Source organism: Syngnathus scovelli, chromosome 2 (genome assembly GCF_024217435.2).
Source record: "Syngnathus scovelli strain Florida chromosome 2, RoL_Ssco_1.2, whole genome shotgun sequence".
In the NCBI taxonomy this organism is placed as follows: domain Eukaryota; kingdom Metazoa; phylum Chordata; class Actinopteri; order Syngnathiformes; family Syngnathidae; genus Syngnathus; species Syngnathus scovelli.
This window is the reverse complement of record NC_090848.1, coordinates 27,638,165-27,658,341: the sequence shown is the minus strand read 5'-3', so window position 1 is coordinate 27,658,341 and position 20,177 is coordinate 27,638,165. Positions and strand designations below refer to the sequence as shown.

General features: G+C 46.4%; 1 protein-coding gene across 1 annotated transcript in view; it reads left to right on the top strand.

Moving 5' to 3' along the window:
• The window catches only part of LOC125988684 (peptidase inhibitor 16-like), a 29,955-nt gene extending 10,046 nt beyond the window's left edge, over nt 1–19,909 (top strand). The window contains 6 exon segments of the mRNA XM_049754285.2: nt 6,234–6,301; nt 17,345–17,454; nt 17,766–17,857; nt 18,906–19,320; nt 19,322–19,367; nt 19,370–19,909. Coding sequence (XP_049610242.1) covers nt 6,234–6,301; nt 17,345–17,454; nt 17,766–17,857; nt 18,906–19,320; nt 19,322–19,367; nt 19,370–19,522 — 884 coding nt within the window. The 3' untranslated portion in view covers nt 19,523–19,909.
• Nucleotides 19,910–20,177: the final 268 nt, after the last annotated feature.

Here is a 20,177-nt window from a genome sequence, read left to right as displayed (position 1 = left end):
AGCTCTCGCTGGAACGGTTCGCAGCCGAGTGTGAAGCGGTCGGGATGAGGGTCAGCACCTCCAAATCCGAGTCCATGGTCCTCGATCGGAAAAGGGTGGAATGCCCTCTCCGGATCGGGGATGAGATCCTGCCCCAAGTGGAGGAGTTCAAGTATCTTGGAGTCTTGTTCACGAGTGAGGGGAGGATGGAGCGTGAGATCGACAGGCGGATCGGTGCAGCGTCGGCAGTAATGCGGACCCTGTACCGGTCCGTTGTGGTGAAGAGAGAGCTGAGCCAAAAGGCAAAGCTCTCAATTTACCGGTCGATTTACGCTCCTACCCTCACCTATGGTCACGAGCTATGGGTCGTGACCGAAAGAACGAGATCTCGGATACAAGCGGCCGAAATGAGTTTTCTCCGCAGGATGTCCGGGCTCTCCCTTAGAGATAGGGTGAGAAGCTCGGTCATCCGGGAGAGACTCGGAGTAGAGTCGCTACTCCTCCACGTTGAGAGGAGCCAGATGAGGTGGCTCGGGCATCTTATCAGGATGCCTCCTGGACGCCTCCCTGGGAAGGTGTTCCGGGCATGTCCCACCGGTAGGAGACCCCGGGGACGACCCAGGACGCGCTGGAGAGACTATGTCTCTCAGCTGGCCTGGGAACGCCTTGGGATCCCCCGGGATGAGCTGGATGAAGTGGCTGGGGAGAGGGAAGTCTGGGAGTCCCTCCTAAAGCTGCTGCCCCCGCGACCCGACCCCGGATAAGCGGAAGAAGATGGATGGATGGATGGATAATTCTCTTCACTTTTGTTCTGTTCACATCCTCCTCCAACTGACATTTTTTTAAACTGTTCATTTGGGTTCAAATGCATTCTGTTTTTGAAAAATAACTGCACAAAGATAAACACTAACATCCATCCATCCATTTTCTGAACCGCTTCATCCCCACGGGGGTCGCGGGCGTGCCGGAGCCTATCCCAGCCGTCAACGGGCAGTAGGCGGCGGACACCCTGAACCGGTTGCCAGCCAATCGCAGGACATACAGAGACAAACAACCATCCGCACTCGCACTCACACCTAGGGACAATTTGGAGTGCTCAATCGGCCTACCAAGCATGTTTTTGGGATGTGGGAGGAAACCGGAGTGCCCGGAGAAATTTTTTATCTTTCTATCACTGTTTAACTTGTTGTTTAACTCATTCATTGCAAATAACTTTGCTTTACAAATTTTGTATGCTTTACAAGCTTGTTATACTTTCATTATTCTTAGTATTACGTATTTTAACTGTTTTGGAAAATTGTTATCTTTGTTTATTTTCATGCCATCTTCTTTTGCTCATTTGTTTTCAACTCATACTTTTATTATTATTATTATTATTAGTAGTAGTAGTAGTAGTATTAATTTGTCATACTACGTTATTTGACTACATTATCCTGTTCCTTTTAACTTGTCCTGTAACGCGTCGCCATTCGAAAAATCGAGCCGAGAAGCCCAGGCACGGATTACTGTTGAGAAAGAAGGGCTTTACTAAAGCCGGCTGTCTAAAATGAAATTAATTGGATTCAACAACTGGAGATTCGTCCAGCTCATCCTGGGAAATCCCAAGGCATTCCCTGGCCAGCCAAGAGACAGTCTCTCCAGCGTGTCTTGGGTTGTCCCAGAGGACTTCTTCTGGCAGTACATGCCCGGAACACCTCACCATGGAAGCATTCAGGAGGCAGCTCATCTGGCTCTTTTCAACCGAATGACCAAGCTTCTCATTCTATCTCAAAGGGAGAGCCGGACACTCGGTGGAGGAAACTCATTTTGGCCACTTTGATCCGAGATCTTGTTCTTTCTGTCACGACCCACAGCTTGAGACCATAGGGGAGGATAGGAACATAGATCGACCGGTAAATCGAGAGCATTGCCTTTCAACCCAGCGCTTTCTTCACCATAATAGATCGACATGACAGTCTGCATCAAAGTAGAGGCTGCACCGATCAGCCTGTCTATGTCATGCTCCATCCTGGCCTCACTCGTGAACAAGATCCCAAGATACTTGAACAAATTCTCTTGGAATCTCATTCCTGACCTGTAGAAGGCATTCTACCCCTTTCTGACTGAGGGCCATGGTCTCAAAGTTGGAGGTACTGATTTTCATCCTAACCGCTTCACACACGACTGCAAACTGCTCCAGTGAGAGTTGGAGATCATGGCTTGAAGAAGCCAACAGCACCACATCACCTGTAAATAGCAGGGATGCAATACTGAGCTCACTAAACCCCTCAACACCTCGGCTACGCCTAGAATTCTGTCCATAAAAGTTATGAACAGAATTAGTGAGAAAGGCCAACCCTAGCCGAGTCAAAACATCACCGGGATGGAATCCAACTTCTTTTTGCCAATGCCGATCAAACTCTGACATCTGCGATACAGGCACTAAACCACCTTTATCAATTAGATCGCAAAGCACCCCTCACAGAACTTCCCGAGGGACACGGTCGAATGCCTTCTCCAAGTGCACAAAAACAGATGCAGACTGGTTGGGCAAAATCGCCATGCTCCCTCGAGAACCCTATAAAGGGTGTAGAGCTCGCTGGGTGGAGAGGAAAAAGATCTTAAGGAGAATGCATCCTTAAGGAGAACGCACCCTTTTAGTGGTACATAGATTGACTGTCACCGTGGAATGATATATCATGTTTTCATTGGATGGAGCCTCGGAGCAACAAATTTAATGAAAACAGTAAAGGCCCCAAAATAGACCCCCTGTGGAACATCTTACAACGGAGGGGCAGAGCAGGGGTCAAAGCGACCTTGGTGAATACAAAAAGTCTTATTCCATTTTAATTTTTTCATTTGTAACATTTCATTTATTATTATTATTATTTAAAAGTATTATTATCATTATTGTTATTAGTGAAGGAGAAAATGTCGTGTCGTCCGGATCACTTCCTGTTTTATTGTGTGATTTTCATCTCGTTCCAGTCGGTGTGTCCTTCCCCTGTGCGTCCGGTCACGTGAACCCCTGATTCCAAGTGTGTGCACCTGCGTCAATGACCAACTGTCTTCACCTGTGTTCCCCTCCTGTGTCCATATAACCCGCGTCTTTCCCAGTATCTAGTGCCAGTGCGTCTTGCCTTGTAAGAACACTAGCGATCACGAAACCCTCGAGTTCCACGTAGAAGCCTTGTTTGAGCGACTTTGATCACCGATGTTAACTTGGTTACATCGCTACCTTGTTTTTGTATTTCCCTCGGTTCGAGGCGCTTTGATTTCCCCTTTTTCTCCCTCGGTTCGAGGCGCCTTAGTTTTCCCTTTTTTCCCTCCTATTGAGGCGTTTTTTGTTCGACTATCAGTGGAGACAATAAAAGCCTTTTTGGACATTGAAATCTCTGCATTCGAGTCCTTTCCCTGCTCTGCGCCTGACAGAAAATTTACAAGGCAGTAGGTGCAACCACCTATGTTACACTGCTTAGAGATGATGGCACTAACAAAAAGGCTGTAAGTAGAGCTGGAGGTGTCAGAGATTAAGACATGATTTCCTACTGTTAGTAACTGTTACGGTGTTATAACAATTGACTTAGTAATAGTAATTATCCATTACAGTGATCCCTTGCTACTTCGCGTTTCGTTTATCGCGGCTTCACTACATCGTGGATTTTTTTCAAAATAAATGTCAAAATAAAACTTCTAAATTGAGGAAACGTGTCTAACCTTTAGGACAACGTAGTATTGCTCCAAATGTACGTTTATGTCCCTTTAGAAGTCCGTTTTCGCGTATTAGCACGATCGCGAATTAGCATCTTTCCACTAACTCGTTAGCCTGCACAGTACTTCTTGTTGGTGACTGTACTTCATGGATTTCATTTATCGCAGGTGGTTTTTGGAACCAATTATATGCGATAAACGAGGGATTACTGTACTAGAAATCTAGAACGGCGTCTGTAACGCCGTCACCTCCCATGCCATTAGTCCCAACACTGCGGATAATATTATCAAATGTTCAATATACAGTGGAGCCTCGGTTTTCGAACGTCCCGGTTCTCAAACAGATCGAACAAAAAATTCGAGATTTTTTTGCTTCGGATGTCGGACACAATTTTGGTTGTCGAACCTATCGAGATGAGCCGAGAGGACCCGCATGCCAACTGACTCCGTTCGTTATTACATTCTCGTTACTCTGAGAATTGCATCAACTCTAATCATGCCTCCAAAGGAAGCAAGTGGGAGCAGTAAAGCCATCCTAAAACACAAAGACGCTCTTAAAGCAATGCGGCAGTGAGCGCCCGGCACGCTACGGTTTCGCGATCGGACCAAATTAAGCTCCCTGCGCACTGAGGTCCACTTAAATTTTGGAAGGTACATAAGGACATTAAAAATATTTTCTAAATTTCAGCGACGGCTCTGTCACAATATGCGACCAGCGCGGTGTCGTTGCGCGGTCGGCTACGCGCTACGGTTGCGCGGTCGGCGACGCGCTATGGTTGCGCGTTCGGCGGAGCGCTGCAGTTGCGTGATCGGACAAAATTAAGCTCCCTGCGCACTGAGGTCCACTTAAATTTTGGAAAGTACATCAGGACTTTAAAAATCTTTTCTAAATTTCAGCGACGGCTCTGTCACAATAATGCGACCAGAGCGGTGCAGTTGCGCGGTCGGCGACGCGCTTAAGTTGCGCGTCCAGCGGTGCGCTGCAGTAGCGCGATTGGACAAAAATACGCAAATGAAAAAATGCTTAAAAAAGGCGGGGTTTTTTTGTTTTTGTTTTGCTGGGAACGGATTAAATTTGCTTCCATTATTTGTAATGGGAAAACATGATTCGCAATTCGAACAATTCACTTCTCGAATAGCTTTCTGGAACGGATTGTGGTCGAAAACCAAGGCTCCACTGTACTTCCAAAAGATTATGCTGACTGTGAACGGACTGTTTACTGATAATATTATAAAATGTTCGAAACAGTTTCATACCTCAACATCTGTGATCACATCTTAAAGGTTATGCTGACTGTGAACAGACTGTTTACTGATAACATTATCAAATGTTCAAAATAGTTTCAGACCTGATCATCTGTCATCAAATCTCAGAATTCTTTATTGGGTCTTAGCTTCTAGGTCATGCTGGCCTTCTAAAACATGCAGGCTGCTAATGTAGTCTAAAGTGCAGAGTGTATGCACGCAAAATTATTAAAACATGCTCATACAGGTAAAATATATGATTACATTTAAACACATGCACTTTAAAGCAATTGATGTGTGTATATATGTGTTTCCTTAACAGGGAATTTTAATCTACCTCCTCAAGAATTTTGAACTCTTTTCATGATTCGTGACATGTCTGCTTATCCTTCTCCACACGTGACAATTATTATTATTATTATTGTTAATTTGGACCACATGACCACATAAACTAACAATACTGTATTGCATACTACATAATTTAATCCCCATCATGTTTGTCACGCTAGTCCCAAACCTCCTTTATAAATGTATACTATGGGTCAATCCACACATCTACAGTGTTTAAATTGGCATGCTCTTTTTTGATGCAATGTTAATATTTAAATGAACATGCCAGCTTTTGGGTCTCCTGAAAAGTGATGATTTTGGAGGTACAAAAATTCTGCCTAACACCTGCATTATTCACGGCTCGATGGAGCACTGGCTAGCACGTCTGCCTCACAGTTAGGAGGGTGCAGGTTCAATTCTACCTCCTGCCCTCCCTGTGTGGAGTTTGCATGTTTTCCCCATGCCTGTGTGCGTGGATTTTCTCCGGGCATTCCGATTTCCTCCCACATCCCAAAAATATGCTTGGTAGGCAGATTGAGCACTCCAAATTGCCCTGTGAGTATGAGTGCGGATGGTTGTTTGCCTGGCAACCGGTTGAGGGTGTCCCCGCCTACTGTCCGAGACTGCTGGGATAGGCTCCAGCACGCCTGTCACACCCGTGGGGGACAAGCGGTATAGAAAATGGATGGATGGACCTGGGTTATGCAATGTGACCAATAATGTATATTGGTCACATTGCATACTTTATAAGAGGAGTGGTCTGTTGAAATCTCACCTCCAATACACCAATTGTTTTGTTCATCTCATTCATTTCTTCAAGTGGAAATTAAAAGCAGCCTAATGCCATATAAACTGTCTGGATTATAATAACTGGAGTGCTACACTTGTTAGTAGTTCCAAATTCAATCACTAAAAAAGTGTGTTTGTGTGGGTGTGTATGTGTGTGGGTGTGTGTGTGTGTGTGCGCGTGCGTGTGTGCGTTTGTGTAGAAAATCTCTTCTATGACTTTCAGAACAACAGTTGTGATGACGACAAGATGTGTGGACACTATACACAGGTTAGTGATATACACACACGCACATGCACAAGCATACACGCACACACGCACACGCACACACACACACACACACACACACACACACACACACACACACACACACACACACACACACACACACACACACACACACACACACACACACACACACAGTCTCCTCGGGTCAGAGGCATGTAATTCAAGCCCTCGTCCCCTTCCAGATACTCAAACTGGGTATGCCTGTTATTTGACCTTGAAACTGAACTGATCTTCCTTGTCCAAACACAGTGTTCCCTTGTTTATTGAGAGGGTTACATCTGAAATCCGCAAAGTAAAGGTTGGCTTTGTATAAATTATTTTTAGTTCAGTTGCCGACATGGTGGTGCACTGGTTAGCACGTTGGCCTCACAGTTCAGAGGTGCAGGGTTCAATTCCAGCTCAAGCCTTCCTGTGTGGAGTTTGCATGTTCTCCCTATGACTGCGTGGATTTCCTGCGGGTGCTCTGGCTTCCTCACACAATTCAAAAATATGTATAGTGCGCCGATAGACTACACCAAATTGCCTGGGCACCATTATGGGGTGCAATGCGCTGACGGATCGTAGACTGCTGGGATACCCTCCACCACACCTGTGACTCTCATGAGGTTAAGTGGTTTGGAAGAATGAATTAGTTATTTCCCCTCCGTGAGTCCTCACCTTATCGTGATGGAGGGGTTTGCGTGCCCCTATGATCCTAGGAGCCATGTTGTCTGGGGCTTCATGCCCCTGGTAGGGTCACACATGGCAAAAGGGTCCTAGGTGAGGGGCCAGACAAAGCACGGCTCAGAAGACCCCTTATGATGAATAAAATATATGGAGCTAGTTTTCCCTTGCCCGGACGAGGGTCACCGGGGCCCCCCTCTGGAGCCAGACCTGGAGGTGGGGCTCGAAGGCGAGCGCTTGGTGGCCGGGCCTTCGCCCATGGGGCCCGGCCGGGCACAGCCCGAAAAGAAAATGTGGGTCCCCCTTCCCATTGGCTCACCACCTGTAGGAGGGGCCAAAGGGGTCGGGTCAAAGTGAGCTGGGCGGCGGCCAAAGGCAGGGACCTTGGTGGTCCAATCCCCGGCTGCAGAAGCTGGCTCTTGGGACATGGAATGTCACCTCTCTGGCTGGAAACGAGCCCGAGGTGGTGTGTGAGGCAGAAAAGTTCCGATTAGATATAGTCGGACTTGCCTCCACACATAGTTTGGGCTCTGGTACAAGCCCTCTCGAGACGGGCTGGACTCTCTTCCACTCTGGAATTGTCCACGGTGAGAGGTGTCGAGTAGGTGTGGTCATACTTATTATCCCCCGGCTGGGCGCCTGCACATTGGGGTTCACTCCGGTGAACGAGAGGGGAGCCTCCCTCCGCCTTCGGGTGGGGGGACGGGTCATGACTGTTGTTTGTGCCTATGCACCGAACAGCAACTCTGAGTACCCACCCTTTTGGGGTCCTTAGAAGAAGTGCTGGAGAGCACTCCTTCTGGGGACTCTATTGTTCTACTGGGTGACTTCAATGCTCACGTGGGCAATGACAGTGAGACCTGAAAGGAGGTGATTGGGAGGTTAGGTTCAAAGTGCTAACTGAATATCTGAAGAAGAGAAAAGGGTCAGCAGACAAAAAACAAGTGAGGCAGAATATTGAGTCTTTTCTCGCGAGGAGTGCAATCAGACTTACAGCAATCCGACTACACTAAAAATCTGTTTTACACTCCTCGCTCTTTTTATTTGGAATGCCCTACCCACAGTGTGAGACGATTAGCCCTTAAGGGGGGGGAAAGAGATTGTGGCTTCGTCTCGTAAGAAACAAAAAGTAACGCACAAAGTGTTGCGTGCAGATATGGCTATATCAGCAAAACAGTTTAAGCGATATTCTGAGAGATAAAAAGAGAAAGTGACGTTCTTTAAGGAAGATCAGAAGGTTCGTGACGCATTGTTTGACGTGTTGTTTTCACGATCTGTTCTGGTGGACGCTGAGCTGTCAGCAGCGTCTTGTTTGACACAACCGTCATCTCGCCCCTGACCCAGCCGTAATCCTTCTGTTCTGTTGTACAAGATAAGAATAAGCAAGGCAAAGCAGCAAGCATACTGAACAGTAATATTGTGAATAAGTACTCATTAGAGAACGCATGATAACATATATATATACAATTTTTCTAACAAACGCCCCCCCCCGATCTGAACCCGAGAGGTGTTCTATTATTGGACTTCTGTGCTCGACACGGATTGTCAATAATAAACACCATGTTCAAACATAAGGGTGTCCATGTGTGCACTTGGCACCATGACACTCTAGGCCGCAGTTCGATGATCGACTTTGTAGTTGTGTCATCGGATTTGTGGCCGCATGGTTTGGACACTCGGGTGAAGAGAGGGGCGGAGCTGTCAACTGATCACCACCCGGTGGTGGGTTGGCTCCGATGGTGGGGGAAGATGCCGGTCCAACCTGGCAGACCCAAACGCTCTGTGAGGGTCTGCTGGGAACGTCTAGCGGAATCCCATGTCAGGAAGAGCTTCAACTCCCACCTCCGGCAGAGCTATTCCCACATCCCGGGGGAGGCGAGGGACATTGAGTCCGAGTGGACCATGTTCCGTGCCTCCATTGTTGAGGCAGATGACCGGAGCTGTGGCCGTAAGGTGGTCGGTGCCTGTCGTGGCGGCAATCCCCGAACCCACTGGTGGACCGGAGGTAAGGGATGCCGTCAAGCTGAAGAAGGAGTCTTATCGGGCCGTTTTGGCCTGTGGGACTCCGGAGGCAGCCGACAGATACCGGATGGCCAAGCGGAACAGAATGAGTTTCCTCCACAGGGTGTCCGGGCTCTCCCTTAGAGATAGGGTGAGAAGCTCGGTCATCTGGGAGTGACTCGGAGTAGAGCAGCTGCTCCCCCACGTTGAGAGGAGCCAGATAGACTTAGACTTAGACTTAGACTTAGACTTAGACTCAACTTTATTAATCCCTTGGGATTACTCCTTCAGGGAAATTCTGTGTCCAGTAGCAGTAAAATACAAAATATACAAAAAAAAAATATAAGAGATAAAAATATACAGAAATATGCAGAAATATATACAGTGCAAAAATTAGCAAATGAAATGTAAAAAAGGCAAAAAGATAAATTAGGTTAGAAAATTGAGGGAGGTAAAAACACTACACAGTAGTTGCCATGTATTATTGCCATGTATTATTACAGTGTGAAAAAAGTAATTGCACAAATGATGAAAAATGTAGTAAATAGGATGGAATGGGAAATATTGCACATTGTATATTGATGTGAATGTGTACAGTTAGATGAGGCGGCTCGGGCATCTCATCAGGATGCCTCCTGGACGCCTCCCTGGGGAGGTGTTTCGGGCATGTCCCACAGGTAAGAGACCCCGTGGACGACCCAGGACGCGCTGGAGAGATTATGTCTCTCGGCTGGCCTGGGAACGTCTTGGGATCCGCCAGGATGAGCTGGATGATGTGGCTGGGGAGTGGGAAGTCAGGGAGTCCCTCCTAAAGCTGCTGCCCCCGCGACCCGACCCCGGATAACACGGATGAGAACCTTCCGCGGATCCGCGGATTTCCATGTTTTTTTCCGTCAGGAGTATCATTTTCGTGAATCGGGTAGATCCGTTAACAAAATTGTTTTTATATGGGGGGGCGGCTGGCAGCAGTATTGCGACAAGAGTCGCCTTATTTTCGGCAGCATTTTGGCTCTACTTTCGTCACATAATTTGCCTACTCATTTGCCTAATTACCAAAAGTTTTAACCAGTATGGTGAAAGTTTTAGAGAAAAAAGACGAGGATCGTGCCAGGGAAATAGACAAGTCGAACGGGATCAAGAACTGCTTCAGATGGGCATGGCTCGAGAGCAGCGTTATCTTACAACTCGAAACACAAAGACGCTCTTAAAGCAATGCGACATTGAGTGTCCGGCGCGCTGCGGTTGCGCAATCGGACTAAATTAAGCTCCGTGCGCACTGCGGTCCACTTAAATTTTGGAAAGTACATCAGGACTTTAAAAATATTTTGTAGATTTCAGTGACGGCGGCTCTGTCACAATAATGCAATCAGCGCGGTGCAGTTGCGCGGTCGGTGACGCGTTACGGTTGTGCGTTCGGCGGTGCGCTGCAGTTGCGGGATCGGACAAAATTTAGCTCCCTTCGCACTTTGGTCCGCTTGAATTTTGGGAAGTACATCAAGAGTATAAAAATATTTTCTAAATTCCAGCGACGGCTCTGTCACAATAATGCAACCAGCGCGGTGTAGATGCGCGGTCGGCGACGCGCTACGGTTGCGCGTTCGGCAGTGCGCTGCAGTTGCGCAATCGGACAAAAATGCGCAAATGAAAAAATGCTTATATATGTCTTGGATCGGATTATATTTTTTTCCATTATTTGTAAAGGGAAAAATAGATTCGGAATTCAACCGATTCGCTTCTTGAACCGCCTTCTGGAACGGATTGTGGTCGAAAACCGAGGCTTGACTGTATTATATTATATTGGTAGCCTACCAAGCAGGAATTTTTTTTTTAACAAAACTGTTGAAATTGAGTGATAAAATTAATGGTTTTGGGGTTGCTATACTGCCAAAATCCAGGAGTTTCCAGGGAAATTTTCCCCTGAGCCCCCTCTGGGGCTTTACCCCATGGCCGCCTGCGGCCCCCAATGGGGGCCTGTGGGCCCTGTGGGCCCCAATAGGGGCCTGTCGCCCCTGCAGCCCCCAATGGGGGCCTGTGGCCCCCGGCCCACTGCGGCCCCCATTGTGGGGCCTGCGGCCCCTGGCCTCCCTGCGGCAAGTGGGGGCGGGCACAGCCCGCCGCCCCCCCCCCAGTGGGGCATGCGGCCCCCAGACCCCGGCTACTTTTCAGTGTTTTTTTTTATTTGCTGTTCTCATCCCTGGGATAAGCGGAAGAAGATGGATGGATGGATGGATGGATGGATGGATGGATGGATGGATGGATGGATGGATGGATGGATGGATGGATTAGTTATTTTCGTTTTTACTTTTTCTTATTTATTTTGGGGGGATTATATACCTCGATTATGCCGTTACGACACATCCATCCACCCCGCCATAAACACAAGGTTCCCTTTATTCTAAGTACTTGTAACAATTACTAAATTAAAGTTTTAAAATGCAAAATGAAGAATACTGAGCTACAGATTATGAAAGGATGAACCCCGGCAGTGGGTGCAATGCCAGGGTGGGCATGTGAGCCCGGGGAACATACTTTTTTTTGGCTGTACTAAATTGAAGGGTAATTAGACATCCACGGCAGTAGGTGGGAGTGGCGGTATCATTGTAAGGGTGTGCGTAGGGAGTATTCGCTCTATAGCAGTTGTTCTTAACCTTGTTGGAGGTACCAAACACCACAAGTTTCATATGCACATTCATGAACCCTCCAGCACGTTCTGGGTCATCCACGGGGTCTCCTGCCGGTGGGACATGCCCGGAACACCTCTCCAGGGAGGCGTCCAGGAAGCATTCTGATGCGATGCCTAAGCCATCTCATCTGGCTCTCAACGTGGAGGAGCAGCGGCTCTACTCCGAGCCTCTCCCAGATGACCAAGCTTCTCACCCTATCTCTAAGGGAGAGCCCGGACACCCTGCGGAGGAAACACATTTCGGCCGGTTGTATCCGCTTGTCCAATTCTCACTGGGAACGAATCCGACTTACTGCCGGAAATGCGGACCAAACTCTGGCATCGATGGTACAGGGACCGAACTGCCCTTATCAGTTGGCTCGGCACCCCGTACTCCCGAAGCACCCTCCACAGAACTTCCCGAGGGACACGGTTGAATGCCTTCTCCAAGTCCACAAAACACATGTGGACTGGTTGAGCCAATTCCCATGCCCCCTCGAGGATCCTGCCGAGGGTGTAGAGCTGGTCCACTGTTCCACGGCCAGGACGAAAGCCACACTGCTCCTCCTGAATCCGAGGTTCGACCTCCCCATGGACACTCCTCTCCAGCACCCCTGAATAAACCTTACCAGGGAGGCTGAAGAGTGTGATTCCTCTGTAGTTGGAACACACCCTAAGGTCCCCCTTCTTAAAGAGGGAAACCACCACCCCAGTCTGCCAATCAAGAGGCACCATCCCCGATGTCCACGCAATGTTGTAGAGGCGTGTCAGCTGCACAACATCCAGAGCCTTTACCTCAGTGGCTTTGACCCCAGAGATTGGAGAGTCCACCTCATAGTCTCCAGGCCCTGCTTCCATAATGGAAGGGGTGTCGGTGGAATTGAGGAGGTCTTCGAAGTATTCTCCCTACTGACTCACGACGTTCCGAGTCGAGGTCAGCAGTGCGCCATCTTCACTGTAAACAGTGTTGACAGCGTACTGCTTCCCCCTCCTGAGACGCCGGATGGTGGACCAGAATTTCCTCAAAGCCGTCCGGAAGTCATTCTCCATGGCCTCGCCAAGTTCCTCCCACACCCAGGTTTTTGCCTTAGCAACTGCCGAAGCCACACTCCGCTTGGCCATCCGGAACCTGTCGGCTGCCTCTGGAGTCCCACAGGCCAAATCTACCCGATAAGACTCCTTCTTCAGCTTGACGGCATCCCTTACTGCCGGTGTCCACCAGCGGGTTCGGGGGTTGCCGCCACGTCAGGCACCGACCACCTTACGGCCACAGCTTCGGTCAGCTGCCTCAACAATGGAGGCACGGAACATGGTCTGTTAGAGATTTGCTCACTCCAACTTATTTGCAAGAACCAAACAGGAGACAAGCAAGTTCTTTTAGACTCCTGCAGGTGGAGAGTCCATTCGTCGCTGTCTGAACAGCGATTATCGAATGAAGTCTGACTCAGGCCTCGTGCAGGAGCATTTTTATTGAGAGAAACAGAGTGGGGGTTGAGAGTGGGGGTCAGAGTAGACAAATGGCCGAAGCCCCTGGCTGATCAAAGCACAGCAGGGGGTCCTTCACGATGTTGTGTGAACAAAACAACTTTGATTGCTTCCTCTGCAGCTAGTCAATCAGTTCAAAAGATCTTAGCACTTTGTTCTACTACTTTTGTTAAGACAGGACAGGCGAGTTTAATTATTACAGGTTACATTCCAACATAATCATAGGATCAAGATAACCTGGAAAACCCTAACATGGTCCACTCGGACTCAATGTCCCCCGCCTTCTCCGGGATGTGGGAAAAGCTCTGCCGAAGGTGGGAGTTGAAGCTCTTCCTGACAGGGGATTCTGCCAGACATTCCCAGCAGACCCTCACAGTACGTTTCAGGTCAGACCGGGATCTTCCCCCACCAACGGAGACAACCCACCACCAGGTGGTGATCAGTTGACAGCTCCGCCCCTCTTCACCCGAGTGTCCAAAACATGCAGCCGGAAATCCGATGACACAACTATAAAGTCGATCATCGAACTGCGGCCTAGGGTGTCCTAGTGCCAAGTGCACATATGGACACCCTTATGCTTGAACATGGTGTTCATTAAGGACAATCCATGTCTCGACAGAAGTCCAATAATAGAACACCGCTCGGGTTCAGATCGGGGAGGCCGTTCCTCCCAATCACGCCCTTCCAGGTCTCACTATCATTGCCCACGTGAGCATTGAAGTCACCCAGCAGAACAATGGAGTCCCTAGAAGGATCGCTCTCCAGCACTTCTTCCTTGCTTTGTCTGGCCCTTCACCTAGCACCTGTTTTCCATGGGTGACCTAGCCAGGAGCAAAATGCCCCAGACAACTTGGCTCCTAGGATTATTAGGACATGCAAACCCCTCCACCATGAAAAGGTGATGACTCACGGAGGGGAGCACAAATAATTGTATTCATTTGTTGTTTTGTAGGTTAAAATGTTTTATGCACAAATAGTTTTATTCATTTTTGTTTTGTAGGGTAAAATGTTTTACATATTGTGGTTCTGAGTTAATGTTGTTGATTACTTTGAATTTAATATTATTTATTGCTGTTATCTAATATTTATGTTTATTACTATTTTATTGTATTTTTTAGCATAAAATGGCAGTTGGTCAAGACTGTTAATAGTTTAAGTAAGTATAGTTTATTTTTTAACTTTAGGCAAAGTGATGCACTTGGAATCTCATCTGTTACAGACTTAAAAACATCCATCCATCCATCCATTTTCTGAACCGCTTAGTCCCCACGGGGGTCGCGGGCGTGCTGGAGCCTATCCCAGCCATCATCGGGCAGTAGGCGGGGGACACCCTGAACCGGTTGCCAGCCAATCGCACGGCACACAGAGACAAACAACCATTCACACTCGCACTCACACCTAGGGACAATTTGGAGTGATCAATCGGGCTACCAAGCATGTTTTTGGGAAGTGGGAGGAAACCGGAGTGCCCGGAGAAAACCCACGCGGGCTCGGGGAGAACATGCAGACTTAAAAACAATGTTAATAAAGTTATACTTTGTTGTAAGTTGATCTTTCTTTTTTATTTATTTTTTGGCTTTCTTTAATGTTAATAAGGGGAATGCGAAATGTTTTCTTTTCCCTAGGTGGGGTGTCAGAAAATAATTGAGAAGCACTGCCTTAAAAGGACAGTTCAGACCTGAACAAAGGCAAATGGTTTTATGATGTTTTCAGAGGTTAAAATAAGCCTAAGTAGATGTGTCCAGGTACATTTTGAGGCTGTTCAAGTGATTCCCACCAAGACATGAAGGGAGTTGAGAACATTGACATCACCCCAACCCTAACTGTCGGCCTGCTGGGTGAGAAGCCTGTTACTGAGGTCCCCCACGCCTTTATCCCTTTTTAGACAAAGGTACAATCCTGGTATATTAATGCAAATTCAAACATTTTTTGTGCAAAACAAAAGTTGGTGGCCATGACTCCTACTTCTCTTGGTGCTGTTTCTTCTTATTCTCTCGTCGTCTTCTTCTGTTGTCAGCTTGTTCTTCTGTCATTGGCTTCTTCTTCTGTCGTCAGCTTCTTTTGCTGTCGTCCTCTTCCGTCATCGTCGTAGTCTTCCTCGGTCATCGTCTTCCCGTCATCGCCATTGTCTTCTGTCGTCATTGTCTTTTGTCGTCGCTGTCTTCTGCTGTTGTTGTTGTCTTTTGTCATCTTCTGTCATAGTCTTCTGTTACCTTATTCTTGTCGTCTTCTGTTGTCTTCTTTTGTCTTGAAAAGCACGAGCTGCTGCAGAAATTGCGGGAATGAATGGGTGTGGATAGGTGAATGTGAGACTTTGTGTGACGCTTTGAGCTAAAAGTGATGTGTAACGTCACACTATTTGAAATTTACCATTCCTATGCAGTAAAATAAACAAATAAATAAATAAATAAATGCTATGTTGACACCCAAAAAAATAGCAAGGCTGCGAAAGCTGAACCGCAAAATAGCGAGGGAACACTGTACCATCAAAACTTCGCTGGTCTCACGGAGTACTCTTGTACCAGGGGTCACCAACACGGTGCCCGCGGGCACCAGGTCGCCCGTGAGGACAGCATGAGTCGCCCGCAGGACTGTTCTAAAATTAGCTCATATAGCGGCACTTGTCAGTGAGATGCATCTATTTATTTTACAGTCAAACCACGGTTTTCGAACGTCCCGGTTCTCAACCAAATCGGAATTCGAACAAAAAAATTAGAGATTTTTTTTGCTTCGGTTGTCGAACAAAATTCGAAGGTCGAACTTCGCGAGATGAGCCGGGAGGACCCGAGAAAACCCGACCGTGCGGCCCAGATGCCGACTGACTCCGTTATTGTATTTTCGTTACTTCGAGGATTGTATTAACCCCTAATCATGCCTCCAAAGAAAGCAAGTGGGAGAAGTAAAGCCATCCTAAAACACAAAGACTGTCACGGTCGGGTGGGGCATGGAGCAGGACGACCAAGTGCAGCTTGGACCAGGGTTTATTGAAGCAACTCAAAAGGCAAACTGACATGACTTAACAAACAATAACTTGACTGACTGACCGGGACGTGAAACAAGAAGACAGCAGGACATGACGGCATCAAGACAGTACGACAACACCGAACGACAGCAACCAATGATCCGACAGGGAGTGAGGGGCAGACAGGACTTTTATACACGACAGGTAACGAGAGGCAGGTGGGAACAATCACACTGATCATGGGCACACAGGAGGGGAGGGGCGAGCCACAGACAGAAACCAAGACAACAGACACATAGTGGAGCAGTTGGGGACGAGACGTGACAATGACGCTCTTAAAGCAATGCGACAGTGAGCGCCCGGCGAGCTGCGGTTGCGCGATCGGATCAAATTAAGCTCCCTGCGCACTGAGGTCCACTTAAATTTTGGAAAGTCCATCAGGACTTTAAAAATATTTTCTAAATTTTAGTGACGGCTCTGTCACAATAATGCGACCAGCGCGGTGCAGATGCGCGGTCGGCGACGCGCTACGGCTGCGCGTTCGGCGGAGCGCTGCAGTTGCGCGATCGGACAAAATTAAGCTCCCTGCGCACTTAGGTCCACTTAAATTTTGGAAAGTACATCAGGACTTTAAAGATATTTTCTAAATTTCAGCGACGGCTCTGTCACAATAATGCGACCAGCGCGGTGCAGTTGCGCGGTGGGCGACGTGCTACGGTTGCCCGTTCGGCGGTGCGCTGCATTTGCGCGATCGGACAAATGTGTCCAAATGAAAACATGCTTAAAAAAGGCGGGTTTTTTTTGTCTTGAAACGGATTAAAACATTTCCCATCGCTTCTCGAACCGCCTTCTGGAACGGACTGTGGTCAAAAACCAAGGTTAGACTGTATTTTTGCTATTCTTGTTAAAATCACACTTACATGTGAACTGGAAATGACAATAATAACACAGTGAAAGCCAAATTGAGCAAATTGGCTATTTGAGAAGTGTGTGTCAAACTGGTAGCCCTTTGCCTTAATCAGTACCTTTAAGAACGGTTGGTGACCCCTGTCTTGTACAGTATGTCCGTAAACAGCTGGTCCAGCTCAGTGTCTGTCATGTTCAGCACAGTGGACAAGGTTGCTGCATTTATCTATAGTCGTGTGGATCTAAGTGACATACAATACAATACATCTTCATTTACGTGTAAAGCGCTTTCACAACACAGCTGTCGGTGTAACAAAGCATGAGAGACTTTGCTGTGACTTTGCAGATGGTGTGGTCGGATACTCACAGGGTGGGCTGTGCCGCCCACCTGTGTAACAAAATGGAGGGTCTGGCGTGGGAAAAGATCTCTTTCCTGGTGTGCAACTACTACCCAGCGTCAGTGCAAATTTCTCTAGATTAATAGAGTTAATGATAATAGTAACAGCACTGCTACCTAATGACAGTGCTAGTGCTGCTTTTTCATCATTACTATTACTATTACTATTACTATTGCTAACAGTACAGTTGTTCACCATTAGTGGTACTATCTTTTTCTTACCACACCTAATGCTAATGTTAAGAGTAGTGAGATCAGTTTTTGCAATGTGCTTCCACTGAAGTGTGTGCGCGTGCGTGCGTGTGTGTGTGTGAGTGTGTGTGTGTGCGCGCGTGTGTGTGTGTGTGTGCGCGCGCGCGTGCGTGCGCAGTGGGAACTACGAATCTGAGCGTCCTTATGTGGAAGGAGACTCTTGCTCCCGATGTCCGGAAGAACTACAAACATGTGAAAACAACCTTTGTGGTATGACATTTTTCTAATTACTTTACTGCTAATACACATTCCCCTACGCACGTAAGCACATGCACGCACACGCGCGCACAATTTTTAAATACAGTTTATTTTTATTACATTACATACTACATATGTAATTTGACTATGCTATACAGTTTTTGGCTGCATTACTTATTACACTGTTTTCCTGTTTCGCAAGAGACATTATTTGACCAAATTAAAAACGACTTGATTGAGTTACATTACATATTACATACACTATGATGCAACATTACACACTTCATTATTTGAATTTGTATAATACATTGACATTACATTGTCTGACAGGACCAGACACTATAATTGCCTACATTACACAGATTTTTTTACATTATAGTACATAAACATGCGAATATTTAACCACGTTACATTAATTTGTTTTTGTTTTATTTATTTCATACATAAAGCTGTGCAGTCACCACAGATGCTTTGATAATGTTTGAGACTGTGAACAATTATAAGGGGCGTCTTAAAACCTTTTTCACTACTATATATGCAGTAAGTCAGATCAGGTGTAGTATCCAATTAGTAACTTATGTATTTATGAATAAATAAATAAATAAATAAATAAATAAATAAATAAATAAATAAATAAATAAAGATTGATTGATTATTATGTTGTTACATACAGTACAAACTGTTGTTCAGATCTCATAATTTTATATTTCCACTACAGAGAATGCATTGAGCACTGGATGGTGCTGCTGTTACATGTTATTAGACATTAGTTATAAATGTCTTTAGGCTATATATATTTAATAACTTATCACCTGTTGTAATATGCACCTTAAAATAAAACTTTACTATAAAAGTCTTATATTGCATGAAAATAAGATTCATACATATAAACATAAAAAAAGGGAAGAACGAAATGTTAGGGGAAGGGTGGACCTGTTGTGTTCTTTGATGAGACCCTTGCTTAATGAAATATGTCACAATATGTCAGCTAAAATCTGTTCAAGGCACAAAAAATAATGGTAAAAGCTATTAAGATATTATCTTTGGGTGTGGTTTGTAGTTCCTGACATGGATGACAGTGACGGTGGAGAGGAGGAAGAGGAGGAAGATACTGCAACAACAGAGTCATTCTACCAGATCACCAAAGCCAGCACAACAGGCAGACATATGCCTCAGTCCATAATTCCCACTCTTCTTCCTCCTCTTCTGACATTCAAGCCCAACTTCACCCCTGGTGATAAAGAGGATGAGGAAAAGGGTGTACTTGTTCAACCTCTCGCAACAACAGAGTCTCACCACGACAGGGATATCACCACCAGAACTAGCAGGACCACCCATTCGTCAATGACCCCAACTTTTCCTCTTGTGACACCCATGCCCAAATTGTTCTCAGGTGAGGAAGAAGAGGAGAAGGAGGGTGTGCTTGTCCTTTCCCTTGCAACAACAGAGTCATACCACCAAGCGGACATCAGTAGCAGCCCAGGGAAAAGCAGCTATGAAGAAGGAGGAGGATTCAAAGACAGGACAGGACAAGAAGAAACAAGACTTGAGGGCCTGCCAATCATAACAATACCTCAAAAAGAGATTACGAGTGAGGCATCCTCACTATCTTCACCTACGGTCATGCTTGCCTCTTTACTCTTCTTTAACTTCATCCTCATCATGTTACCATTGTGAGAAACAGGACAACACACATGCACACCAGCACACATGTACAAACACACATCTCTATCAGTTTGTAAAAAAATACTAATCATGAAAATGCTGTGGATGTGGGGATGTATGTACATTTACAGTATCGGAATATATATTTCAGTATATTAAGTACAATATTTACACGCAGCATGGTCACCACCTCCTTTGAGAGGTTCTGGTTTGGAAAGTCAACTCATACTCTGCTGTGAGTTTTTAGGTTTTATGACTAACTTGATGACATTGAGCAATGGATGCAAACAAACCTGATGAGGTAACTAGGCGAGAGTGACGATTGTTAGTTTTCTTTAGTCTGCTGCTAAATGTAAATCCTTCAAGGTGTCCCTTTAATAAACTCAAGTGACACAAGGACATTTTTGAAAATTTTATGTATTTGTTTTGAGTTTGACGAGCCTTCTTTGAGGTTTAAAGTTGCAAACAGGTAGTATAAACACCTCATAGCTATCATACTGTAGCTACCAGCACAGCTAAGAACAATAGTTGTATATAAACATAATGAAGTTTCTTTTTTTCATAAAATGTGTTGTCACGCCCATGCCAGAGCACGCTCGGCCGTCAACTTCCCTCAGCCACACCCTTCATTACCGTTATGTCTGTCACCTGCTCCCTCTTGTTACCT